The 26,541-nt window shown below is 40.5% G+C and overlaps 3 protein-coding genes across 24 annotated transcripts in view; 2 read left to right on the top strand and 1 right to left on the bottom strand.

Moving 5' to 3' along the window:
* Positions 1–787: 787 nt before the first annotated feature.
* LOC133560629 (type II inositol 3,4-bisphosphate 4-phosphatase-like) lies at positions 788–25,964 on the bottom strand. 20 transcript variants are annotated; one of them, XM_061913362.1, is made up of 19 exons: positions 25,511–25,964; positions 24,154–24,231; positions 15,687–15,724; positions 11,777–11,914; positions 9,891–9,972; positions 9,774–9,837; positions 9,564–9,711; positions 9,363–9,493; positions 6,644–6,751; positions 6,464–6,572; positions 6,152–6,326; positions 5,804–5,941; positions 5,402–5,740; positions 3,320–3,443; positions 3,129–3,255; positions 2,374–2,612; positions 2,191–2,288; positions 1,977–2,131; positions 788–1,823 (listed from the first exon to the last, which is right to left on the bottom strand). In XM_061913362.1, the coding sequence occupies exons 4-19, from the start codon at positions 11,827–11,829 to the stop codon at positions 1,586–1,588; spliced, it is 2,328 nt and encodes a 775-aa protein (XP_061769346.1). In that variant the 5' UTR covers positions 11,830–11,914; positions 15,687–15,724; positions 24,154–24,231; positions 25,511–25,964; the 3' UTR covers positions 788–1,585. The 20 variants fall into 20 exon arrangements, 19 of the variants coding, with proteins under 19 accessions (XP_061769346.1, XP_061769341.1, XP_061769343.1 ...); XM_061913357.1 differs by lacking the exon at positions 11,777–11,914 and having other exon boundaries at positions 15,699–15,724; XM_061913359.1 differs by lacking the exons at positions 24,154–24,231; positions 25,511–25,964 and adding an exon at positions 15,872–16,190.
* LOC133560630 (arfaptin-1-like) lies at positions 13,680–25,079 on the top strand. 3 transcript variants are annotated; one of them, XM_061913377.1, is made up of 8 exons: positions 13,680–13,843; positions 15,725–15,816; positions 16,179–16,278; positions 21,491–21,594; positions 21,668–21,889; positions 21,960–22,117; positions 23,170–23,344; positions 23,412–25,079. In XM_061913377.1, exons 2-8 carry the CDS (start codon positions 15,748–15,750, stop codon positions 23,565–23,567), a joined length of 984 nt encoding a protein of 327 aa, XP_061769361.1. In that variant the 5' UTR covers positions 13,680–13,843; positions 15,725–15,747; the 3' UTR covers positions 23,568–25,079. The 3 variants fall into 3 exon arrangements, with proteins under 3 accessions (XP_061769361.1, XP_061769362.1, XP_061769360.1); XM_061913378.1 differs by having other exon boundaries at positions 13,804–13,861; XM_061913376.1 differs by having other exon boundaries at positions 13,819–13,978.
* Positions 25,219–26,541, top strand: part of LOC133560628 (FH2 domain-containing protein 1-like) — a 35,216-nt gene continuing 33,893 nt past the window's right edge. Inside the window, exon 1 of the mRNA XM_061913353.1 lies at positions 25,219–25,677. The gene's annotated coding sequence lies outside the window, so the exon portion shown is untranslated. The remainder of the gene's footprint in view (positions 25,678–26,541) is intronic.

Below are 26,541 nucleotides of genomic sequence, written 5' to 3'. Positions count from 1 at the left end.
AAAGCAACATTGAATGTCCGTGACCTTCGATCTCTCAGGCGATACTTTATCAAAAAGTGACATCAGTGTGTAAAGGATATCAACACATGGGTTCAGGAACACTTCAGAAAACCACTGTCAGTGACTACAGTTTGTCGCTACATCTGTAAGTGCAAGTTAAAAATCTACTATGCAAAGCGAAAGCCATTTATCCACAACATCCAGAAACGCCGCCGCCTTCGCTGGGCCTGAGCTCATCTAAGATGGACTGATGCAAAGTGGAAAAGTCTTCTGTGGTCAGGAGAGTGCACATTTCAAATTGTTTTTAGAAACTCTAGATGTTGTGTCCTCCGAGCCAAAGAGTAAAATAACCATCCAGACTGTTATAGACGCAAAGTTCAAAAGCCAGCATCTGTGATAGTATGCGGGTGTATTAGTGCCCTTGGCATGGGTAACTTACACATCTGTGAAGGCACCATTAATGCTAAAAGGTACATACAGGTTTTGGAGAAACATATGTTGCCTCCTAAGAAATGTCTTTTTCATGGACACCCCTGCTTATTTCAGCAAGACAATGCCAAGCCACATTCTGCACGTGTTACAAAAGTGTGGCTTCGTAGTGAAAGATAGTGTGGGTACTAGACTGGCCTGCCTGTTGTCCGGACCTGTCTCCCATTGAAAATGTGTGGCGCATTATGAAGCGTAAAATACGACAACAGAGACCCCAGACTGTTGAACAACTTAAGCTGTACATCAAGCAAGAATGGGAAATGATCCCACCTGAAAAGCTTAAAAAAAAATGGTCTCCTGAGTTATCATAGGTTTATTGAGTGTTGTTAAAAGGAAATGCCATGTAACATGTGTGGCTGCCATTAAATTCTAAGTTAATAATTATTTGCAAAAAAACATTTTTGTTTCTTAGTTCAAACATTCAATATCTGGCCTTTCAATCGAATATAAGTTGAAAATGATTAGTTATGTATTGTATTCTGTTTTTATTTACGCTTTACACAATGTGCCAACTTCACTGGTTTTGAGTTTTGTAAATACACACACATAAATGTATATATACATATACATATACATAATTATGTATATATATATATATATATATATATATATATATATAAGTATATATATACTGTGTATATATATGTATAAATATATACATATATACACATAAATAGATTTATATAAATCATATTATATAGAATAAAAAAAATAATTTATTTTAACATGATTGCTACAATTTAGCAGTTTATCTTAATATGCAATATGCCTTTTTCTAAACAGTTTAACTCTTTGTTTTGACAAAAACAAAATTACACGATTCATTATTCAACGTTATGCACAAAACAAAACAAAAACATAAGATGTGTACTATCCATAGCTGCCATCTGGAGGTCTGTAAAGTTTTGGGAAGGTAAGGAGCTGGACACGGCTGAAGGCAAACTTCCTACTTCCGATGTTTTTCTGAACGTTCTCCATTCGGCAGCCCTCCCTGCACACAAACAGTCATCTCCTTTTTACGTTTTATCATCAACTGTTTAGTAGGGCTGATCATAGATTGTCATGCTTTTTTTTGTCTTTCACAGCCTGTGTGGCTCTACTCATACTTGGCCACTAGCACAAGCAGGCTGAGAATGAGCCAGAGAACCAGAAGGTGAGAAGTCACCAACAGGAAAGCCACAGGATACAAGTGTGGTCTTGTGCCTTTTGGGGCAAAACACCGCGGGAAGTTGGACTTCTGTTGGTCCGATGGCTTCTCCCCAGACTCTAACCCAATCAGTGTTAGACCCGATTTGGCATAACAGCCCAACATCTGCCCCCAGGACAGACGACACCTGCAGGTGTGTGTTGACGAGTGTACCAAAAGAATGGTTTGAGAAAGAATGAAGAGGAAATTGAGAAAGAATGGAAGTAATGGGAAACATTTTTGGATCAAATGAAGAAGTCAGTCATCAAGCTCATGCAGGAGGAACCGTAGAGATTTGTACCTCCTCATTTGGTCCAGCGCAGTGCAAAAGTGGTGTTGGCTGAGAGCATGTTTGTCCCTGAGCAGCATGCACTGCTCCAGTGTCACTGACATTGCCGTGCGGTCCTTGGCGCTCTTACAGCTGGTTAGACGCACCCCGCTCACTTGACGACAGACCTTGACAGATAGAGAGTCTATAATCTCCTTCCCAAACTCAAACTGATGCACTTAATTACCGAGGCAGCCAGCCAAAGCACCTCCACATTTTTCCTCCTCTGAGCTTCCACGCTCCGACTCAAAGATCCTAACAGGTCCCACAGAGATTGCACACCAGCTGGAAAGTAAGAGAGTGTTTTAATCGTAAAAATAGCCATTCCTGGTTGGGTGTGTGGGGTTAAAAGGTGGGATTGTGGACCGACCAAAGTCAGGAAGGTGATCTCTCAGCGTGTTACAGTAAACGTTCAGTTGCTCGCAGCTCTGCTGATTCAGCCTTTCCTGCAGGGAGTTGTTGCCAAACCTCTCAGCCACAGTCTGCTGCTGGTTGATGCCAATGTTGAAGAGAACAGGGTGAATGGGAATCAAACATCCTGCTCTCAGCTCACCGGGCAGTGTCATGAAGGCTGACGTAGGCAGTGGGACGATGACAACAATGGAACCCCTGAAAAGACACCCAGAAGCCACTTTATTAGACATGATGTGATGGCTGTTGGCGTGATCACAGGATGCACGGAAGGTAAACAAAGTGCAAGCAGAAGGTACTTTTATTATAAGGTACCAGGCAGAGTAAAAGTAACTGAGGTCTATAGCAACAGAACACTGAACCAGATATTGAAGGAAGGAACAAGGTGGAACTAAGGAGGGAACAAGGTGGAACTAAATAGAACTAATTAACATGAGGTAAGACAATGAATACAAAATACATAGATAAAAATATCAAACAGGAAATACTACCAAAACAAGAGGACAGAACAGGAAAATAATACCAAACACAGGAAAATAGAGAACAAAGTCTTAACTGTTATGTGGGATCATGACACTGGGTAAGGGTGTGCAAACGCTGAAGGTCACACTGATGAGGCCATCAGTAACACATCAGCAGCAGATCAAAAACAAGCTCCTAAAGCCCCCAAACTGAACACCCTCAATGCCATGGCTGCGCCTAAAAATGTCTTACAATGTTCCTCTGAGGGTCGGCTGAAGGTCTTCGGGTTGTTCCGTTTTTGCTTCAGTTAGGGAAAATGTGACTCCCCCCAGGTCGGCCACCCCCACCATCATATCCTCCAGCATCCCCACTTCATCACCTGATACACACAGCACACACATAAGGACGTTGTGACTGTGTACTGTACGCATATGCATTTCTACCATAAGTGCTGAGCAGGCCTTCAAACTGAACCAGGATTCCGACAGCATGAAGCTGCTGCAGGAACTTTGAATCTCCCAGACCGTTGTAGAGCCTCAACAGGAAACCGCATGTGGTCGCTGAGAGCTGAAAGACAGGTAAGTGTAATCTGTGACCGGACATATTTTTTAATTACATCTTTAAAAGTATGTGGATATTCAACTAAATTGTTTTGAGGGCCACATTTCCAGAAAGCTAAAAACCAGGGGGCTGGACTTTTCCCTTCAGTATTGGTTTTATTTCGTATATTCCAAAGAGCCAGCGTTCGCTACAGTTGACATTTGATTTTGGTCTAAATATTGTGTCACAGTTAGAGCATTCTGTTGTTTTTAAGGACCTTCTGCAAAAAAGCTGGTCAAAAATAGCACTCTAAATAGTTGTTTTTAAGAATGTAGGTCTCTCACAAGTTTTATAACTGAACTTGCCGGCCACCAGTTGAAAAGTTCAAATAATGAAAAGGAGAGGACCTAAAATGGAACTTTGAAGATCACTACTGGTACAACTACAGAAGTTGAACAAATGACTATAACTGCATCTGAAGTAAACAAAGCCTTATTTACATGAATCACGTTACAAAAACATGTGAAACTGCCAAAAAGAACAGGACTTGAATGTGTGGCTTGAGGAACACCTCTGTTATGAAAAATACAAGTTTGGACCCCAGTTTTCTATGTTTGCTGGCAAGGTTAAAACGTCAATGCAAGGATCTGCCAATGTGTTTACAGTTGTCCAACGTCCTCTTCAGGAGCACTGTTGTCTTTTTAGGAATTTCCTGCAAAAATGTTTGTTCCCCAAATTATGAACTGAATTCAGGGGCCGGTATTATGTCATTCCCGGGTCATTCCTGCTAGTTGAATGGCACAGCCATTCTCCCTCCCTTTTGAATGAAGCGGTGCTCAAAAAAACTTAATTTTTGAAGTATGTCTTTGAATGTTCTCATTCATCCAGGTCTTTGTCATCTCAGGGCATTCAATCGATCACAACTGGACTGCTTGGTTTGACAGATCTAGTCCCTGTCGACCAATCTAAGTCTATGAGCATGAAATGATGAAGTCTACACAGATGAGCAGCGAAACGTCTTCCAAGACAAGACAAGCAGTCCAGTTCCAATCGATTGAATTTCCTTAGTTTTGAAGTTGTGGGTTTTTATGACCTGATGAAGGACAAACTTTCCGCATGGACATGATATATCCTGACCTGCCCCGTGTATGTGCCCACTACTCTACAGAAGACAGATTAGACAAAACAGGCATCATTATACACATCATAAAATAAAGCATTACGTTAGGGGTGTCAAACACATTTTAAATCGGGGGCCACATGGAGAAATATCTACTACCAAGTGGGCCGGACTGGTAAAATCATGGGACGATAACTTAAGAATAAAGACAACTTCAGATAGTTTTTCTTTGTTTAAAAATAGAACAAGCACATCCTGAAATTGTACAAATCATAATGTTGTTCGGGGTTTTTTACACTTACATCATGCGGTTAATAGTATTTTATCTTTATTTGTTGTTAAATAAATTATGTGATAATGTTCATCAGTCAACTCATTGGTGTTAATTTTCAATGTATCAAGATAAAAAAAAAATATCAAAATCAAATTGCAGTATGTTATTTATGTAGTTTGATCATTTTGCTCGACTGGTGCACCAACATAATGTGGTTTATTTTGTACATATGTAGCATCATCTACAAGGATACAAAGAATTACTATTGCAACATCGAGTGGACACATTTACAACAGCATTGTCTTTCATTAAAAAATTTCAGGTTGATTTTTATACTTAGCAATCTCATCCCGCGGGCAGGATAAAACCTGTTTGCGGGCCTGATTCGGCCCTCGGGCTGTACGTTTGACACCCCTGCCTTACCCTCTGCTAACTATCCCTCAGTCAGCTACATACATGTGAGGTGTACATTTAATTATATTGTTTTTTTCCTCAGTGTTGTTTATATGTGACACATGTTAGCAAGGTAGCTCATCGGTGCTAACGTTTGACTCGTTCCTCACTCCCCAATGTCACATTGTTGTGTCTCACCGCCTGGCTGAAGACGGCGTGTCGTCTTAGAGTAAGATTGGCGGCGCCGTTCACGACGGTAGCAGAGGCCGCCGCCTGCAAGACCACAAAGGTCATGGCAGCCTGAGCCCTCTGGACCGCCTCACGTACGCAATCCCTGAGAGTGATCACCAGAGGGAGCAGCTGCTCCTGCCAACAGCCTGGGGGGCGGACAAGGTCATGAGTGTATAAAAGTGCACATACAGAGTTGGTAGTAAACATACCACAGTCGTTTGGATTGCCGTCTTGCTGCACATGGAGTCGGTCCACCATGACGATGATGCAGCTCAGGCTGTTTGTGACGTTTGCCCACACTCTGTCCTGTGCACACAACATAAGTTCACACATGGCGGAGATATGTAACACTAGCCCAGTCCAACTTGCCCACTCCTCGTCATGTTGCTGGTCGTCAGGTGAAGCGTCACGGAGGCCGCCGTCTTTGTCGTGACAGCGTTTGTGTTGAATGTCACCCAACGAGCTTCTCACAAGCTCGTCTTTAAGAGCGTGAACAAACTTTTCCGTCTGAAGAAAAAGGAAGCGCCGCCACGGGAGATTGTCAATCGGGGTAAAGGGTTGTCGGGGAGATATCATGAATTGATTAACGTGGACTCCGACTTAAACAAGTTGAAAAACTTATTCTGGCGTTACCATTTAGTGGTCAATTGTAATGAATATTTACTGAACTGTGCAATCTACTAACAAAAGTTTCAATCAATCAATCAAACCGCTCACCTGTCGGGCTAAGTCGTCTGCAGCCCGCTGCAGCCGGGGACCGCTGCGCTCCAGAGAGACGGACAGCAGCTCCTCAGCGAGGCCGAAGAGGAGCGGCTGCAGCTGAGCCAGGCTAACCAACACCGCCTGGGCCCTGGAGCTCTCCTCCTGGGAGTACTGGGAGTAGCACACGTAGCTGTAGGGTGACCATGTTAAGTAATTACCACACCACTACTCACAACTTAATGGACAATTTTAGTATTGTTTCTGTTTTATTTGAAGTAAATGGAACAAAAAGTACTAATTTTCCTGCTTTAAGGTAGTGACGCTCACCTGTGCATGTGGTCAGCGTGCTTGGCCAGCAGCCTCCTTAGACCGCCATGTTTGAAGGCCTGGTAGTGGTCGGCCGGAGCACCAAAGGTGATCACATGGTACCACACACCTAGAAAGGGACACCCACTTCTGTCAATCTCATGAGAATCTTATTTCTTATTCTTTTAACAGATAGATCACCTGGGCTGTCCTGACAGGTGACTTCCATCCGCTGAGCATGCAGGTTGGTGGGGACAAACTGAAGGTGCTTTTCCCACTTGGAGCCACTCGACTTAAAGCAGGACAATCCTGTTTGAATGAAAAATATTATAAATGCAATACATAATATAGTGTAACATTCAACATACAAATATTGTTTTGAAAACAATATGGTTTTTATTTATAAAGAAAACAAAATAATGACTGTAAATGAATGTTTGGTGGTGGTCTGAGAGGCTGTTGGTGTATGTTGTCTGCCAGATTTCCGTTAGTCGACCACAGGGCAGCTGTGACAACAAATAACTTACAACTATTTAAATACAGAGAATTAATAATAGCTTCTCAATGTAACACCAGAAAAAAGCACTGTATAAATCGGATCCATTATTATTATTATTAATTGTATTCTTTGTTTATTATCCCTCACAATTTTGGGGCACTTTCACTTTAAATGCTAAAAGTTCCGCCCACAATTTATGAATAAAAACAAAACAGTCACAGACAACCCATACGGATACAACATTTTCAACATCAATGGCATTATTTGAAATAACGGAAGAGATTACCAATGTAGTAGATAGCAAATAATGTGCTGCTGCATTGTTCATGGATCTAACAAACAGATTGACACAATCAATCATAGCATCTTAACAAACAAATTAGAAAGGTATGGAATTGGTCTTGAAATGGGTTAGAAGCTAGTTAACCAACAGGAAGCAATATGTGAAGATAAGCGAACACATGTTGACAGAGCTGAAAATATCTTTTGGCGTACCTTAAGGATCAATACTGGGACTAAAATTGTTCAATCTCTATAGATACATTATTGGTAAATTTACAAAGTTGGTATTATTTGCAGATGACACAACTGTGTTTTGTTCAGGAGAGAACAGACAAAAGCTTATACAAATAATGACAAAAGAAATGAATAAATTAAAAAGATTGTTTGACAAAAACAGACTATCATTGAATCGCAGTAAAACTGAAATAATGTTATTCTGTAAAAGTAGAAGGGAAAGTCAAACACAAATACAAATAGACAAACTAGACATTGAAAGGGTAAAACAAAACACACTTTGGGTGTAAAAATAGATGATAATAATGAACTGGAAATCTCATGTTAAACATATACAACATACAGTAAATTAGCAAGAAACACGTCAATGAATAAAGCAAAATATGTTCTTGACCAAAAATCACTTCATTTACTCTACTGCTCGCATGGAAAATAAGTGTTACCATATCTGAGTTATTGTGTAGAAATATGGGGAAACAACTACAAACGTGCGCTTCACGGTGTTACAAAAAGGTCAACTAGAATAATACATAATGATTGATATGGAGAACATACAAACCCTTTATTTACTGAATCGCAAATATTGAAATTCAACGACTTGGTGCATTTACAAACAGCTAAAATGATGTACAAAGCAAACTATAACCTGCCACCCAAGAATGTCCAACAATTTTTCAAACAAAGCACTAATATGATTCAGTTTGAGAGACCGTTCAAACTGCAAGTGTTCACAAAGTACAAAGAAGAACAATTATGATAAACATCTTGAACCTTTTAAAAACATGAGATAATGAATATTTATGTATTGAATTTGTGTTTATTTATATAGGGTATACTTATTTATTATTCATTCACTGTTCTGTCACAGCAAACAAAGAAATGGGATAAAACTGCTATGATACTGTGAGGAGGCGTGGCCTGCAGCCCTGCAGTGAGGCGGCGTAGATAGGCGACAGGTGCGTAGATAGCCCACCTGGGCGCAGTTGTCTTATCACCTGTCACTTTATAAAAGGGCAGCAGCCGAGAAGGACGAGGTTGGTGAAGTGGGAGTTGATGAGAGAGAGAGAACCGAGAACAAACCCGAGCACAAGTGAAAGCGAGAGTGAGACGGAGACGCGGAAGGCTGAAAAGCGACCAAAAGAGTGAGGCAGGCAGAAGAGCCGGGGTGTGTCCGTTCTCCCTTTTGTCTGCACACCTTGTGTGGTTGTGGGTGCGCCGTGGTTGTGCGCTACCGATCCTGCTTCCCTCTTCTTCCGCTAGGCTTTCCTGCTCTTCTTCTTCTTCTCGTTTTCTCAGCCCGTCTTCGTCCTTTTTCACCTTTTCTTCATTCCTCCTTTTTTCTTCTTTTTCTATTTCTTGTTCTATTCTTCTTCTTCTTCTTCTTCTTTTTCTTCTTCTTTGTTCCTTTTTCTTTCTTCTCTCCTCTTTCTTCTTCTTTTTGTTAGATTTTCAGCACACACCTCTTCCGGTCGCTTTTCAGCTTTTTTGCGTCTCCGTCTCCGTCTCGGTTTCGCTCGTGCTCGGGTTCCTTCTCGGGTTCTCTCTCTCATCAACTCCAACTTCACCAACCTCGTCCTTCTCTGCCGTTTTGTAGAGTGACAGATGATCAGACAACTGCGCCCAGGGGGGCCATGTACGCATCTGTCGCCAATCCCGCCTCGCTGCAGGGCTGCAGGCCACGCCTCCTCACAGATACAAAAAGGAGTGGGCTTAAACAAGCTCTGCTTTTTCTTGCTCCTTTTTGGACGTGCTGTAATGAAACAACTGGTAATATGAGATGCATTACATGGCATGTTCGAAATTAACTGAAAATCAAGTGAACAACCGCCAACACTTGATGAATGCTGGATGAAGAAGACACTCTAGGGCGCATGTTGTGAGCAGGAAGTAAAACGTGCTACTCACCTGAAAGTGTGTGCAGCTTTTCAAGCGCCTCTTCGTAGGAGCCAATCAGGTAGCTGCAGTGGCTGAGGACATCACATCGGAGGCCATCCCAGTGGGGTGAAAGGTCGCTATGCTTCTCCACTTCCTGCCGACTGAGACGGAGAGGTCCAGTTAGATGTGTAAATATGTACACGTCAAAATATGTTGACAACATGCGTGTACATGTTAGTGAACTGGCTCGTGAGCATCCTCAGTAGCTGTTTGGGTAAAGAGAAGGACAAAAGCGTTTCGGACATTTGCTCCTGGACCAGCAGCCATCTGTCGTCCTCCGTCTGAAAGCGGTACACCTTACACACCTGCGCACACAACACTGAACCCACACACAGAAGTAAGAAAGGCGTCGCCACGATGATGATGATGCTAAATGCTCACCTGCTCTCACGAGTGGGCTGCAGCGGTGCATGCGGCTATGCAGAAGCTCACACAGGGTTGGGCTCTGAAGAGAGGAAATGTAAGCCAGGTCCAAACTAACCAGGACTCCAATTATACCTCTTCTGCAGAAGAAGAAGTGTCTTCCTCCGCGTGTGGCTGGGACATGTGCACCTCCCTGATGTTGACTTCATCGGTCATGCTGGGCATGGACAACACAACATGCACAGTTTGGTTTTTGGACACTTACAACGTCAAAGTACATGTTAGAATTCCTCTTTCCCTCATTGAACCGCAACTCCCCAAAGCTGGAAGCACTTGTGCAGCCCCAGACCGTTCCACTAGACTGTAGACATAACAAGATTATCCATCAAATTACTTGTGTTGCTAACTATTTAACCAAAAGTTCAGCGGGTCTTAAATCTATACCGCTAAACATTTCACGGCCCGGGTACATGCCAATGCGCATTAGTCAATGAGCCCCGCGGAGCGCACCTCGGGACACGCCCACGGCCGCTCATCTCCTGCACGTGTCACTGCGGCGGCAGCAAGCAGCTGCTTTCTATCAGCACTTAACGCACCTGGCGCTAATGAGAGGTCCTGCCTTCATAAGCCAGCTCAACCTGCTATCCGGTGCCAGAACGTAACCATCTGTTCGCGTACAATAAGCCACGTCAAGCTCTACGCGCATTTTTCTCTCTCTGTGTTTTCTTTCCCGTGTTGATTGTCTTGTGTCCTCTTTGTCGCTCCAATCTGCGGATCTCTGTTCCCGCGTTGATGAGCTGTGTGTCTCGTCATTCTTTGTTCCTCTGCATCCTGGACTGCCTCTTGGATCTCGACCCCCCGCTTAGACACGGACCTCCTACGCCCCGCTATAGCCCCCGACTTCCTGCTTGTTTCACGGATTTTTGAGCCTGCCCTGTCCCCTTTTGGACTTGCCTCTCACTCAACATTTACGGTAACACTCAACAGTTAATTCATACACTCTCTTGGATTTTACATTGTTTATTATTATTATTGTTTGTTATATATATATATATATATATGTATGAAATAAATCATACAGCCAAACTATGCCCCCTTGTGTCTGTGCCGTCCACTCCTCCCACACGCAACAATAAAAGCTGCACATGGACTACTTTAAAGTATATCCAAGTCAGGTGTCCACACTATTGTCCCTTGATGACATATATTGTAAATGTTACTTGCCTAAGGCTCAGTGAGATGCGAGGCTTCTTTGAGGACCTGAGCAGATCTGGCAGGGAGAAACCAAAGAAGCTCCTCTAAGCGGCAGACAAGAGGCAACAGGTCATGTGACGTCATCATCATTCAATAAAATCGGACCTCCTAATTGACCATTGGTTACAACAAACAATACATGTGTCTGTGGGAAGGACATTAAGCCAAAGGAAGCGGCATCCTCCCTACCTGGCCACCAGAGCCGATCCCCACCTCTGGGTCCAAACACTTCACCATCATGGCTCGTCGCATTATTTCCCAGCAGCAATATAAAGCTTCCTCTCGTGTCTACTTCCCGTTAACTTCCTGACACAAACTGGCTGGAAAACACGCTTTTTTAAACAAAACATTATCAGCTTCCAACTCTTCCAGTTTGCTGCCCCTTTTTGCAAGACTCACAGTTTCCAATTGTCTATATTCCCTGTTTTGAGATGTAAAGTTTGTCAAACTAAACAAAAAGATGGGAATTAATCCAACACAGCATTCCATTTAAACTTCCTAGTCTTCTGATCTCCTTAGAAATGACACACACATAGAACAAAATGTCTCTGCTGGTCGAGCATCATCCTCTTCTGTTATCATCATCATCATGGCCGACAGGATTAAAGGGCCATGGTAAATGTGCAGATTAAAAGGCTGGAGCTCTTGGTTGGGCAAATTGCAGAATTGCAAGGAAACGGAAATTGAATGTGTATTTGTGTACGTGTGTATCAGATTAACTGAGTTCAGAGAGAATTCAAATGTGTGTGTTGCAAAGCCACCATTACCCACACAATAATCTTCTTAGCATGCACAATTTACACACAAACTGCAGCGGCATGAGTTGTCGCCTCTTGCTCAGTAATACAGCGACTTCTCTGCTCTTAACGGGATCGCCACGGAAAGAAGCCACATTGTCATTGGATCTGTTGAGGAAACACACACAAGTCATAGTCTATCTGTGTGTTTCCTATCTAGGCAACACAGTGCTTCCTGGATGTGTGTGTGTGTGCGTGTGTGTGTGTGTTTGTGTGTGAGTGTGTGTGTGTGTGTGTGCGTGTGTGTGTGTGTGTGTGTGTGTGTGTGTGTGTGTACTTGTATATCTACTCTTCTTGAGACATCAACAACAAAAACTACCTTCCATATAAGGACTTGTGAACAAGTTAGGACATAAATCATGGTCCCAATACGGAAAACCATTGCATCTAATAGAAAATGTCTCATTTGCACCCCTGGTGGTGAAATCCATCAAAATAAGGGCGTTCCCAAAAAGGAGAGATTTTTCAAATGGACTGTGTGTCGATTTCAAAAGTGCTACCCCTCTGGCCAACATATGAAATAACAAGTGTGTGTAAAAATTTGAAGTGCTCCCCCTCTGGCTAACATATGTAATAACAAGTGTGTGTAAGAAATTGAAACGCGCCCCTTAAGGCCAAAATTAATTTTAAAAAATAAAATACATACGTAAATATAGAGACATACTGTAATAACTTGAAGTAAATAATGAATAATAAAAACAAATTACAAAAAAATAAAAGCAGTCTTTTTCTCACAATGCGTTGACTTTTTTTTATAAAAATGGGAACAATTTCTCATAATTTTTCTGTTTCTGTATTATTGCAATATTTTTTCGTAAAATTATTACTTTTTTATGTAAAATGATTACTTTTTTATGCAAAATGGTGATATTTGTCATATAAAATTCGGACTTATATCACAATACTAACATTTTTTTTGTTGTTCTTGTAAAATAGTGACATTTTTTTCGTAAAATTATGACTTTTGTCATCAGAATCAGAACCAGAAATACTCTTCTAATCCCTGGGGGAAATTATTATTATTATTATTTTTGTCATAATTTTGCCAAGTAAAATTCTGACTATTATAATAATATTGCCAACATTTTCAAATTTTCTTGTAAAATTGTGATTTTTTTTTTTTCAAAAAATTACCAAGATTTTCTATTTTTCTTGTAAAATTTAAACTGTTATTGGGTGAAATTCCAACTTTTCTCATAATATTGCACACATTTTCAAGGTTTTTCTTGTAAAATTTGACTTGCATTGAGTAAAATTATGACTTTTATAATACAGCCCAAGTTTTTCTTGTGATATTCACAACCAGCGTCTTTATATTTGCATAGTATGTCTATAATATTAATGTTTTAAATACAAATCTATATATATTTACCTTTACATTATATACATTTTTTGGAAGTCTCAACAAGGCAATAAATACAAGAATGTGTGTGTGTGTGTGCGTGCGTGCGTCCGTGCGTGTGTGTGTGTGTGGGGTGGACTTTGGAAAGCGCCAAGAAGATGTCAGTGTGCGTGCGCACCAAAGGTACAAAGGTGCACCACAGACACTTTGGCGCCATCTTGTGGTTGTACTATAACATAACATCAACACGAAGTCTAAATTACGACAGCACAGTGTGAAGGTTAAGCACATTGTGTGCAATAAAGTGGTGTTAGTTATTTTAAAAACAAACATCTACGTTAAATGATGAAACATATATCGTTTGTTTTTTTTAGTTTTTTCGGTACAAATGTCACTCAGATCCGTACGTAGATATGAATAGGTAGACGGAATACGCCCCACTTTAGCCGCCTGCATTGAGGCAAAGTGTCAAGAAATGAACAAGTTATGATTGTTTTCAATGTACAGTCCATTCCTTTACATGGGGAACTTGGCCCCGACCGAGGTAGCCGCCACGTAGGCACATAGCAAGCACAATTGCGACAGCCCGCTGATGTATCTAGTCTTCTGCATACCTGATTATCTATGGAGCCGTTGTTGTCACCGCCTTTACGGCTAACACGGTGATTGAAAAGAAGCACCTACAGGAAGACAAGGTAGGGGAACACTTCCGGGTGCGTTTGAGATTTTCTTTGCTTTAAACTTCACTTTTATATGGGAGTTTTAAACATGTCACTTTAAACGAAGAATGTCCCAAAGAGGAATTTTTTTCTTGAACTTTACATATTAGGGTAAGTGTTGATTGTGTTTACCTGAGACGATAGAGAATGTTGTACTTCCTACTAAACTTTAAACTATAACGATAATCTAGCTACTATTTTATTAAGTAAGGGTGGTATTTCATTATAAACACTTTGTTCATTATTGCTTTTTAATTAAATGTAAACACATTCTGTTTGGAGACCCACCTTAGGAGTAAGCAGAGGTTTGTCTGACGTCCATTAAACAGAAGTCTAATGTATTGTCGAATTTGAAATGTTTAAAGAAAGTACGTATTTCCGAATGCAAATTTTAGTTTTGAAGCCGCCCGATTAACTTAGTTGTAAATATAAGATGATACTTTGACTTTTTACTTTGGCCTCGACTGGAGACTATGACTACATTGTTTTACTGTCTTATCTATCATGTGACCTTTCATCGGCTTGCACTTGTATTTTATGTGAAGTATTATCTTACTAAATAAAAGTGAACTTGGCACAGAGTCTCTATGATGTGCTGAAATTAAAACGTGACTCATTCATTGGTGTCTTCACTTTGCAACGATGCGGTGATGATGGGCGCACTACCGTGTGTAACCACCAGGTGGCGACACATCGCGGCAAAGAGCTAAAGCCCAAGATGGCTGTAGGCAACCAACCTATATCTTCTCACCATTGTTTTTTTTTGTTTTTTTTAAACAAACCCACGTTTTTTCCTGACTCCTCGTTCTCTTTAGATTGCAATGGAAACCCTCGACACCCATTTTCTCAAAAAGTATCTGAATTTATCTTTTGAAAATGTACACTGTTTGATTATATATCTTGAAGACGATCATTACTGCTATTTTTTTCCAGACACGGTCGAAAATAAACTTCATAAATATTATTTACAATATTAGGTACAACTTGCCATGTAAGACAAAAAAATAATAGTAAAAAATATTAACTTTGCAACATTTACAGGTCAAAATATCTAAACAAATATCATACATTTTCTCATTTATTTTCAGCTGTTTAAATGTACGCTTGTAAATTAGGATGAGTTTCATTCCAATCAAATCAAATCCACTATATTTATGTAGCACATTTAAACAACAAAAATGTTTACAAAGTGCTGCACAAAAATATTTAAAAGAAGAATTCAAATACTATCCTTAGATCCACCAATGACTGAATAAAAACTAAATAAATACATATAAAACAATATAAAAATAAATGTATAACCATTTTAAAGGGTGAAACCAATTAAAACAATAAATAGAAATACAAATTTAAAAACACACGGGACCACACAAGTTACGTAATGTTAAAAGCCAGGAGAATAGATAAATTCCAGTGCAGTACACTACTTTTTCACCTGTGTGCTAATAAGAAAATGTGATTAAAAATAGCTACTGCTTTCAAACTCATGCATTAACTTGGACAACAAGTCAATTTAATGTTATTACTACCAGATTACTTTTCTTTCTAAAGGAAAAAAAATGTTCATATTCACCATAAGCATGCCTTAAAACTTTCGATTCCAGTCGAGGAAAGAAAGAAAACTTTTTTCTGTCTGCAGTTACCGTTGTGAATTGCAGTATCAGGGCTCCGTCCACATTGTTACTGTGGTCATGCACAGAATTCATTTACAGCATAGTCAGAGTTGAATTAGGTCATTTAGATCTGTTTTTCGGTAGTTAAAAAACATTTTAGTTTCCAATCTTAGAGTAAGTCAACTCAGAGTTTAGGATTGACTCACAGTTAGTTGAACCTTGAATCTGGTCTTTTTCTCTGCAGCTTTTTCACAGGAGAAGAGGAGCATGATGATGACGGAGGTGATAGAGCCAACACCAGGTGTCGTCGGCATAATAGAGGAGAAGATGGAGAATGTAAATGTTTTTTTAAAATTTTTTTTACAATATTTTTTTTGTGTGTGTGTGCTACCTGCCTAAAACTGCCTGTTTAAATGTGAACATATCCTGTGACCCTCGCATGTCTGCCTGTCTCTTTGAGTCACCTAAAAGACCGAAGCCACCTACCCCCAGGTCTAATCACTTTTGACCTTACCCTTTACAACAAGGAGTCATCGTCAGCCCTTTTGATCCAGATTCTGATTGGCTTCTGAAAAGCTGTGGTTTCCATGGCAATGCGTGCCGCACTTCTGAAACCCTTACTGCCAGTTACTGCTGTTATGCTGCATTTAAAGCCTGTAGAAAATCTAACACTGTAGTTTCTTTTTGTGTTTTTACAGGAAGTAAACAGCCACTGTGACCACACCACCAGTAATGACATCACTTCCTGTATGGACAAAGCCACCACAAAAGTCACAATGGAAACAGAACAGAGCTGTGGTAAACTAGTTGTATGATTGAACAATTAATTTGGTTTGTTAAAAATACAATAATATGCACTTTTTTCCCAAGATGTGTTGTAAAGCCTTTTTATATAATGAGTGTATCCATGTGGCAGGTTCATCTAACAAGGAGCAGGTCAGAGGCAGTATTGTGTTCTCGGGAGAAGGACACTTTTAAGGCAGAGATGCAATTATTAACTGGTTTTAACCCTGATTTTATACATCACTGTTATTGGGTTTCAGTCCTCCTCACTCGCTATAAACTAGTGCTTCTCAAATATTTTCTGTTACGCCCCCACAAGGACTGTGACTATAAATAGTATAATTTGTCTATAAAATTGTTGTAATTATATTTAATAATAATAATAATAATAGATTTTATTTGTAAAAAACACTTTACATTGAGCAAACAACCTCAAAGTGCTACAGTGTATTAAGAAAAATATAATATTAATAATAATAATAATAAAAATAAAAACTAGAACAGCCTAACAGCTAGAACTAGTATGCATATATCTATAAAAAGGCATTTTTTTTAAAGAAGGGTTTTGCATAACATTGTAACTCTTCCCTTGTCACCCACTGTGGTTACAGTGAAACCAAGTGCTACATACACTTCTTTATATTCTGGTATGGCAAAAAAAAAAAGCATGTTTTGCCGCACTATTTGAGAAGGACTGCTATAATCCAACATTATGCTGGTACGTTATTTTCAGTACACCCTGCACCTATCGGGAGACGTGCTAGTATTCTACATGAGCTTAAAATGGCAGCAGGACAATGCAGCAAACTTTTCCCTTTCAAAAAAAAAAAAAAGCTGAAATTAGTGTGGGAACATTTTAAGTACTCGAACGTTTCGGGTACTTAAAATGACCAGGAAGTCATTGTAGACGACGGATTACACATTTGCAAAATTTGGCGGAAGAAAGTTGCGGCAAAATGGTCCAATACGTCCATTATGGTGCAGCTTTACGCGCTAATGTAAAGGGAAGATATAATAACCGAGTTAAACGATGTTAGTGGCGAGTTACTTCATGAATAATTAAGTTAAATATAAAGTTGTCACTTACAATCAGTGTGAATCAGTTCAGTGTAAACAAAAATCAACAGGTACTCCTTATAAGGGATTCTTCATTCAGTGACCATTTAATGTTGGATTGCTTCTTCCTGTCTGTTTTGAAAAAACTATAGGCATTAGAAGTTCATATAGCAAGTGTTAAACACTAACATACCATTAGGAGCATGTAGAATAACAGGGCTATACCACGGGACCTACATATTTGCATTCTGGATATTATTAACACAGCATAAACTATACGATTAAACATTAAGAAATAGGCATGAAAGACAGTTGATGAAAATAATACAAGTTTATTACCCGCATGAGTAACATTTTAAAGTTGATCTTATCCCAGATTTTGATTGGATGAGTAATGGCAGCAAAACGCCGCAGTCAAGACGATTTCCGTTTTCATTCAAGTCGTCGTGTCGGTCTCCACTCCCATGGAGTTGCCGTTCTGCATATATGCAGAGTTTCTATTTTTGCCAGTCACCGCAACACAGCAGCTCAATTTAGTTCAAATCTGCTTGAATTGGACAGGAAGTCATGCACAAACAGAAAATACATTTACTTTCAGAATAAAAAACTGTTTTTAAGGGGATCGTATATAAACTTTGAAATGTCCTAATTGGACAGACCTGGAGTCAACTTATTAATGGTTTTTAGATGTAATTTCGCTTCTTTGACACAAATACTGATTCTGTAAATCCAGTACAGGTATATTCCGTCACGTGACTTTCGAACGGAAGTAAACAAAGTAGTGGACCACCAAACCAACGTGGCTAGTGTGCAGAAAACAGTGCGAACTATCTGAGTATGCAAAGGGCTTAGATCTTACCATTAAAAGCAGATACAAGCAAATAATCAAACTATGCAAAGGAATAGATCCCTATACTCTCTAAAAAAATAAGATTAAAAAAAAGATTGGTCGAGTGATCCTAAGGATTCTTCGTCGGTCGCGTACAAAGACATGTCGAACTATCTTGTGCTCCAGACATCATTCTACACAACTAAACCGATGAAAGGTTGGAAAAGTTTGAAGGTCTACAAGTTCTTTGTGTGTCTGAGTCAAGGAAATTTGTATCAAGACTCTCCCGGATAAATATGCATTATTTTTGCCCTTGGAAGATTGCATTTCATGATTGAAATTTGCGTCGACAGCTATGTTTGTTGCCTTTTTGTTTGTCAAGCAAACTTTTAACAAAGTGATCACTGGAAACTTTTGCGTTCTTCGACTGAGCTCCCTTTGTCTGGAGTGTGTGACACTGTTCTCGTCGTTTTTCCTAAAATCTTTCACTCTTTCGCCCTTCTTGATTACCTCTTGAGGAACTCTGAAGAAACTTTTATCATTTTCGCATGTTGAATGATTATAACAGCCTAAAACAACGCAGGCATAGGGCATTTTTCTTTGGGAAAGGCAAAATGCTGCCCAGAACGTTATGAAAGACGCTCGCTGGCCCATCACTTTGAATCTCACATATTTTATGAGCCGTACGTGACGTCAGGTGAACACAACCTGTAGGGATATGTGGTCCTGTGTCAAATACCAACCGGGGAAGCAGATGTGTGTGTGTAGAACGCTTGCCAGGGGTGATGTTACTATTGTAACAAAAATAAAGTTGTCGTTCTGCAAGGTAAAAACTGTCGTCTTTTCCGGCATAGCTCGGTTGGTAGAGTGGCCGTGCCAGCAACTTGAGGGTTGCAGGTTCGATTCCCGCTTGTACCATCCTAGTTACTGCCGTTGTGTCCTTGGGCAAGACACTTTACCCACCTGCTCCCAGTGCCACCCACACTGGTTTAAATGTAACTTAGATATTGGGTGTCACTATGTAAAGCGCTTTGAGTCACTTGAGAAAAGCGCTATATAAATGTAATGCACTTCACTTCACTTCACTTCACATAAGTTAAATCATGTCAGTGCCGTCATAGACGCCTGCCTGTGAGTACAGATGAACGGTAGCGCTCAAGACGTTCGACGGTGTTGCCGTTCAGCCGCCGTTACGTAAATATCTCAAATGGCATGACCGAGTTTATTTGCTTCTGCTCCTCTGGAAGGACGGAATGAACTATTTGTGGTTTGCTTTACTGCAACTCTCCTTAGCACGTCATTGCAGGCGAATTTGCGAGATCTCGTACAATTCTGCGCTGTTTCGCTGCACAGCAGAACGGCAGGACGGCAGATGGCGGCAACGTTTAACTGCCATAACACATCCAGTGGAAATTCGGGTTTAGTCTCATATTAATTATACAATGATTAATTTATTGTGGGTAACACCTTTGTGTGTTTATGTATTATTTGGTACTGTTGTTATAATGTAACTATTTGATAATAGATAACATCAAAATCTCGAAGGAATGTCTGTAATTCTCTACATTTTTGTTGTGAAATTAATCATTGCATGATAATGGTGATACATTGACTTTTACTCAGACTGTAATTGCAACATACAGGGAATTTCAAAGAGAATAATCCTAAATTTTCACTCAATATTTCAAAAATGAAAAACAATAGAATACCTAGCTTGAACACATGTGTTGTACATAACTTTAAGTATTTATGTCATGCTTTACCTGGCTCAGTATGGCCACCACCAAATTCTGTTCTAAAAGCACGCTGCACCGTGACAATGGCATTTTTATTTTTTTTTTCAAACTTAAGCACACAAAACGCCTTCTGTTGAGAAGTTGCCATTTTGACAGTAAATAAAGACATGGGGGCAGCACAGTGAAAGAGAGGTTAGTGCGTCTGCCTCACAATACGAAGGTCCTGAGTTGTCCTGGGTTCAATCCCGGGCTCGGGATCTTTCTGTGTGGAGTTTGCATGTTCTCCCCATGACTGCGTGGGTTCCCTCCGGGTATTCCGGTTTCCTCCCACCTCCAAAGACATGCACCTGGGGATAGGTTGATTGGCAACACTAAATTGGCCCTAGTGTGTGAATGTTGTCTGTCTATCTATGTTGGCCCTGCGATGAGGTGGCGACTCGTCCAGGGTTTACCCCGCCTTCCGCCCGATTGTAGCTGAGATAGGCACCAGCGCCCTCTGCGACCCCAAAGGGAATAAGCGGTAGAAAATGAATGAATGGATGGATGGATAAACACGTGGTCTTCTTACAATTAAATGGCGATGAACGATTTACATGACCACACCAGTGAAATTGTAACACAATAAAACGTGAATAACTCCTGTATCAAAAGACTATGGATTCAGTCTATTACAGGGGTGTCAAACTAATTTTAGCTCAGGGGCCGCATGGAGGAAAGTCTATTCCCACGTGGGCCATAATGATAAAACATGGCATGATAACTTAAAAATAAAGACAACTTCAGGTTGTTTTCTTTGTTTTACTTTGGCCAAAAATACAACAAGCACATTATGAAAACGTACAAATCACAAATAATCCTCGGGACAAAACACTTCAAGTTTGTCGAAAATTCTGAGGAAATTGGTGCAGCTTCAAAAACACAATTAAAACACAAAGCCAGGATTAAACTTTAAATCACAGTCTTTCTGGGATTGAAAAAAAAATACAGCATGTAAACTCTTCTAGGTGTCAAATACCTCCTTTGTCATGTCCACGTATCAATCCAGTGCTAACTCAACAAACCGTAAGAAACGGAGGTAAAAACTATTCAAAAGGGTTAAGTTCACTTTTCTCGTGTTTGACAGAGACATTTTGGGGCAACAAGGGTGCCAAATAACGACATGTTTGAAGCATCAGACATAAAACGGCAAGTTTTAAGTTTCATGTGTGTCAAGGAGGAGGAGCCTCAGTCCCCCTTTACTGTGTACCTCTTGCTTGGCCCCGTTTTAAACTGTTTGCTTGCCTAACAGAATTGTTATTGTGACATCCAGTGGACACATTTAAAACAGCAGTTTCCTTATTTGAAAAAAAAAAGCAGCTCATTTTAATACTAGGCAAACTCATCACGCGGGCCGGAAAATACCTTTTCGGGGCCGTTTGTTTGACACCCCTGGTCTATTACAATGCTTTGGAACTGAATAAATGCGTGATGATTTTGGTGTATTCTTTTTTAATCACTCTGTATAATCGTTGCATCCCATTAATTTCTAGGGACACACTTTACCGATAGAACATCATCAAAAAGTCAGTTTTACAATGTGAATAATGGCATCATCATGACCTCACAGCAAATCCGGAGGAGAGCACAAGTGTGGTTGTCTACAGCAACAACAGGAACTCGGCCAGTGAAAAGCTGCAGATGGTCCGCAGGTGGAGCATCAACACCTATAAGGTCAGGCCCCTTTCTTAAGAAGTGGATAATCAATGAGTCACATGACATGATCAATAAGTATCCTTGTCCGCAGTGCACCAGGCAGGCTCTGTCGGAGAAACTGGGCCGAGGATCTCACACTGTGGACCTGGGCCTGAATCCCCGCTTGGAGCTGCTCAAAGACGACCGTCAGCGCTACAATCACGTCACCCAGCTGGCGCAGACTCTGGCCAGTCAGCTGGCTCAGCTCACCACCACCCAGAAGACGTTGGGGAACGCATTCGCTGAACTGAGCCTCAAAACGCCCTCACTACATGTGAGTCCAATCGCTGACGGGATGAGGCAAACGTCTGTCGACAAATGTTGTTCTACGATTCTGCTGTCAGGTGGAGTTTGGCATCAATGCAGAGGCTCAGAAGTTCCTGTCCAAAGACGGCGAGACTCTGGTGGCCGCTTTCAACTCCTTCACATCCAACATGAATACGCTGGTCAACAAGACCATCGAGGACACCATGAGAAATGCCAAGCAGTACGAGGCCATCAGGTAGGTGGAGCTCTTCATAGTCACTTCCTGTTACCTATCTTGGATGTGATAATGTTTGCTGTATGAGCATGAATTATGAAAGTTAATTGTGTGAATGCTCCAAATCATTCACACACATGGTTTCTACACCAAAATTCATCTATTTATTATTCAACGTATTATTATTCTTCTTCAGGTTTTGACGCGCTCTACCTTCCACACTGTTCAGCCTAGTCGGGAATTGCGGGCTTTCCCTTGACAAATTCCAAAAATTCCCGCATATCCCAGAAATCCAGATTTTCCGGGACATTTTTCCCATTCAAAATAAATTGGCCATTTTTCCACATTTTTCAACCGATTCAAACCATTCCACCTTCAACACATTCCACTCATCCTGGAAATTTAAAGTACTTTTTTCCCAAGTTCCAAAAAATTCCAAGATTTTTTCATAATTCCTGGTTTTCCAAAGCCCTATTTCCACCTTTTTTTCTGGCGACTACTCCCACACTTTTCAACCCACTTCAACCGTTTTACCGTCAAAACATTCCTCTTAAGTCGCACAACAAACTAAGTTGTTTTTTGAACTAGAAAAATTCCCGGTTTTCCCAAAATTCCAGAAATTCCGTAATACAATTTGTCAATTCAACATGTTGCTACTTCAACATTTCTCAACGGATTTTGCCAATTCCATAACCATTGGTATGGACCATTCAAGTTTTTTAACATTTTCAAAATAATTTCCGCTTCTCCCAAAATTGCCCAATTTTTTGTAAATGTTCCATTGAAATCAATGGGACATTTTTCAAAGTTCCACAACTCACACATTTTTTATCTGATTCAATCATCTGTTCCAACTTCAAATTATTTAGCCTGTTCAGGAATTGTGTACTCTACTTCCACAATTCTAAAAAAATTCCAGCATTTCAGGTAAACTTCCGCATTGGAGCATTTACATGCAATTCCTTCTGGAATTCGCTCATCTAGTTGTGATATGACATAGTATTTCACACCCTCACAGAGATGTTTTGTACTTGTTATAGGTAACTAAAAATCTTTTTTTTTCCCACCCACAGGATCCAGTATGACGCGCACCGGGTAGACCTCGAGGAGCTCAACCTTGGCCCACGTGACACCTCAACCCTTCCCAAACTGGAAAAGGCCCAGAAGGACTTCCAGAGCCAGAGGGAGCGCTACGAGCAGATCAGGGACGACCTGACCGTCAAGCTTAAGCTGCTGGATGAAAACAAGGTAAAGCGTCGGCCTTATTGGAATTGAATCGGATTCAAAGGCAACAAAGTGTGTTTTACGTGCGCAGGTGAAAGTGTTGCACAACAACTTGTGGCTGCTCCACAGCGCCGTGGCTGCTCACGCTTCGTTGTGTGACAAATTCCTGCAGCAAAACATACAGCAGGCCAGCGAGAGTCTCGCCAACCCCAGCGTGGACGCCCCCTCCTGGCTGGAGGAGTCCTGACACGCTGCTTGGAGCGGTTGATCCGCAGTTAGTTGGGTAGGATGTAATGTTTATTTATAGCTGACTGAATTTACAGTACCTGTTGTGGAAACTTCTGCCAAAGTAATTGAGAAAATGGAAGATATGTTGATTTTGTTGTCATCACGGTACCAGAGTGAAGTGTGTTACCGTATAGGGTCTAATTATAGCCACTGTGCCTTTTTTTTACCCAAAGTGCAAAAGGATGGGGTGTTAATTGGAAGCAGGCGATGGAGGGAAAGGCTGCTTGAAAACTACTTTTATACGTAACAAGTTTGTTTTTGTACATTAAAAAATTATTTGGAGTGCATGAGAAAGGGAAATGTTGCTCTGTTAGACCACAAGGTCATTTCATGATCAAGTATATTGATTGCACTTTACAGCAGCAACGGAAGCCATTTTGTGGAAGCGGTGAGGAGAGAACTGCTAAGTTAGCATTAATAGCACTGATGAGTTCATTAAAAAGTGTGCAACAGAATACTTTCACACTGACATTTGAAAGCACATGCAGAGATAGATAAAGCTGTTGGATTCTGACCACAAATAATACTTGAAAAGAAGCAAGTACCCTGCGATGAAGTGGCGACTTGTCCAGGGTGTATACCGCCTTCCGCCCGAATGCAGCTGAGATAGGCTCCGCCATCCCCTGCGATCCAAAAGGGACAAGTGTTATAAAATGGATGGATCGAAGAAGCAAGCACCATTTTGTGGAGTTGATATTAAAAAAAATACAGTAAAAAGTAGCCTACAGCCACTGCTGTTAATGCCAATATTACTTTATTTATTTATTTTTTAACCTATTTAAATATTGATTGGGGTTACTTGCTTTTTTAGCCCACACACCCGGTGACTATTGGGAGACTTGCCGTTTAATTTGACAGCAGCATTTAGGGTGTGTGAATACTATTAATTATAATTAATTATATAAGTTCTATGGGATCACATGGTCATTATATTGTGTTCTTCTGCTTTTAAATGAACTTGATTTGTGCCTCCCCTCACTCCTTGAAGCGTTACAGAGGTCTCCAACACATATGTCTTCATTGGCAAGAGGCAATAAACCATCTTTGTGTGCAATAATGTCCCCATGAAATATAGTTTAAGGGAACTAATCTAACATTCCAACTTTAAATTATGACCAAAACAATTATGTTCTTCTTTTCCTTTTTTTTTTTTTTTTTTTTACTGGACAAATTGTTTTACTTCTTTGTGTTTGTTGTTTCCCATTTTACACTGCTGCCAAGAGAACATGCTTTGTGTTTTAATGCCATATTTGACTTTTGAAGGATTTCTTACTGTAAAAGTATGTTTAATGTTTAAAAGACTGAACGTCCTTTACTGTTAAACATTTAGGAGGTTTAGTGAAGTCCTCGCAGGCTGGCTGCTCTTTAACTATTTGAATGTGTCTTTACGGGAGGTGATGAAATGGAGTTTGCTGTTGTTGGTATATTTTAAAATTAAAGAAACCATGGTAGAATAAACAGACAAACATTATTTGTGTGTTGCCCTGCACCTTTGTACGCATTGAGTACATCTGAAGGCGTGAACACCAAATTTTAATGTGTTTGTGTCTTTGCTTTTGGCCCTTTCCAAACAAAAGCGATTACTTGCCAGGCAACACAACCCACAGACACACACGCATACACAACTTATTTGTCTTGTTGGTGCATGTCCCAGTGGACCAGACTGGAGACCAGCCAATTAAAGATACATTCTGCACACAATTGTTGAAAGCTTGTATAAATCTTGGCAAGATGAACATGTCATGTAAAAGTACAGAAAGTGTGCTTGAGTTTGTAGTTGCAGGCTGTGGGTGGGGCTCGCCCCAGTCTTATCTTCCCCCCCACACACACATTTTTCAAGAGTTAATTTGGTAAACCAGTTTTACATATGTTGTACAGTAAGTGTGTGTGTGCGTGCTCTACCTGAGCGATCACGCATGCGCAGTAGTGCCAGTCGTGCTGCTGGCCTGTGAGCTGCGAAGATGCACTAAAAAGCTACTGAGTCCTCTACGTTTTTGCAGAGGAATTGGTCCCCTTTTTCTTCGGAGTTCTGCGTGAAGCGTGTCACGCCCGTGGATCCAGTCGCAGTGGTGAGTTGCGTTCCTTTCACCGCATGTTCTTGTCCGTGTGAGTTCTTTAGAGGCGGCTTCCTCCTTTTTTTTAGCGCGTTTCAGCGGAGCCGCATTGAGTTGTCTTGGCGGACTTAACAGGCGGCTGAACGCGGACACCAGACTGCGTTCACATTTGGACGTTTTTTTTAACTCGCTAATTAATGTGCGTCCAATAACATTCACGTAAGTGTACACTACACGGGCTATAACCCCTCTAAACATCGACTACGTTATCCGACAATTTTCTGCAAATAATGAGTGAGCTGCATATGAGTCGAGAGGTGTGTACTTGTTCTGTTATTAATGCTGTTGTCACGTTTGTTGTTTTTCTTGGGTATACTAATATATTTTTAAGTGCAAATTATCATCAGTCATAATAATTTTCATCGATACAATTGCATTGGAAATGTGTCTTTTTTAAAAACTGACATTTGTATCTATTTAATGCTGCATATGTTTGTTTTAATGCATAACGTTTTCCGGTTTGAAAAATGCAATAAAAAAAATTAAATAAAACAATGTAGGGCCACCTCACTGTGTTCACCTCTGACCTGTTTCGAGATTGACATGTTATGTTAGACCACGGGTGTCAAACTCGTTTTAATTGAGTGAAGTGAAGTGAATTATATTTATTTAGCGCTTTTCTTTGGGGATTCAAAGTACCGTATTTCCTTGAACTGCCGCCAGGCATGTAATATGCACCTGCTTAGAATTACTGCCGGGTCAAACTCGCTCCCCAAATTTATTAGCGCATGCTTACTTTTACCGCCGGGTCAAATTTGTGACATCACAAGTGACACTTCCCCTGTCATCTTTTTCAAAATGGTGAAGGAGTTTTTTTTT

The sequence above is a fragment of the Nerophis ophidion genome, linkage group LG10 (assembly GCF_033978795.1).
Source record: "Nerophis ophidion isolate RoL-2023_Sa linkage group LG10, RoL_Noph_v1.0, whole genome shotgun sequence".
Taxonomy (NCBI): Eukaryota; Metazoa; Chordata; class Actinopteri; order Syngnathiformes; family Syngnathidae; genus Nerophis; species Nerophis ophidion.
Note: the sequence above shows the minus strand (reverse complement) of the source record. Positions and strands in the feature narration are given on the sequence as shown.

Excerpts from the sequence above, each read along its gene's own strand:
- LOC133560630 (XM_061913377.1), top strand. The coding sequence starts at position 15,748 with ATGATGATGACGGAGGTGATAGAGCCAACACCAGGTGTCGTCGGCATA. Across the intron at positions 16,279-21,490 it reads GGAAACAGAACAGAGCTGTG|CAAATCCGGAGGAGAGCACA; the intron begins GTAAACTAGTTG and ends ATGACCTCACAG. Across the intron at positions 23,345-23,411 it reads AGCTGCTGGATGAAAACAAG|GTGAAAGTGTTGCACAACAA; the intron begins GTAAAGCGTCGG and ends TTACGTGCGCAG.
- LOC133560629 (XM_061913355.1), bottom strand. The coding sequence starts at position 16,014 with ATGACTCCTTGTTGTAAAGG. Across the intron at positions 9,838-9,890 it reads CTTCTTCTTCTGCAGAAGAG|AGCCCAACCCTGTGTGAGCT; the intron begins GTATAATTGGAG and ends TCCTCTCTTCAG. Across the intron at positions 3,444-5,401 it reads ACGCCGTCTTCAGCCAGGCG|CTCTCAGCGACCACATGCGG; the intron begins GTGAGACACAAC and ends CCTGTCTTTCAG.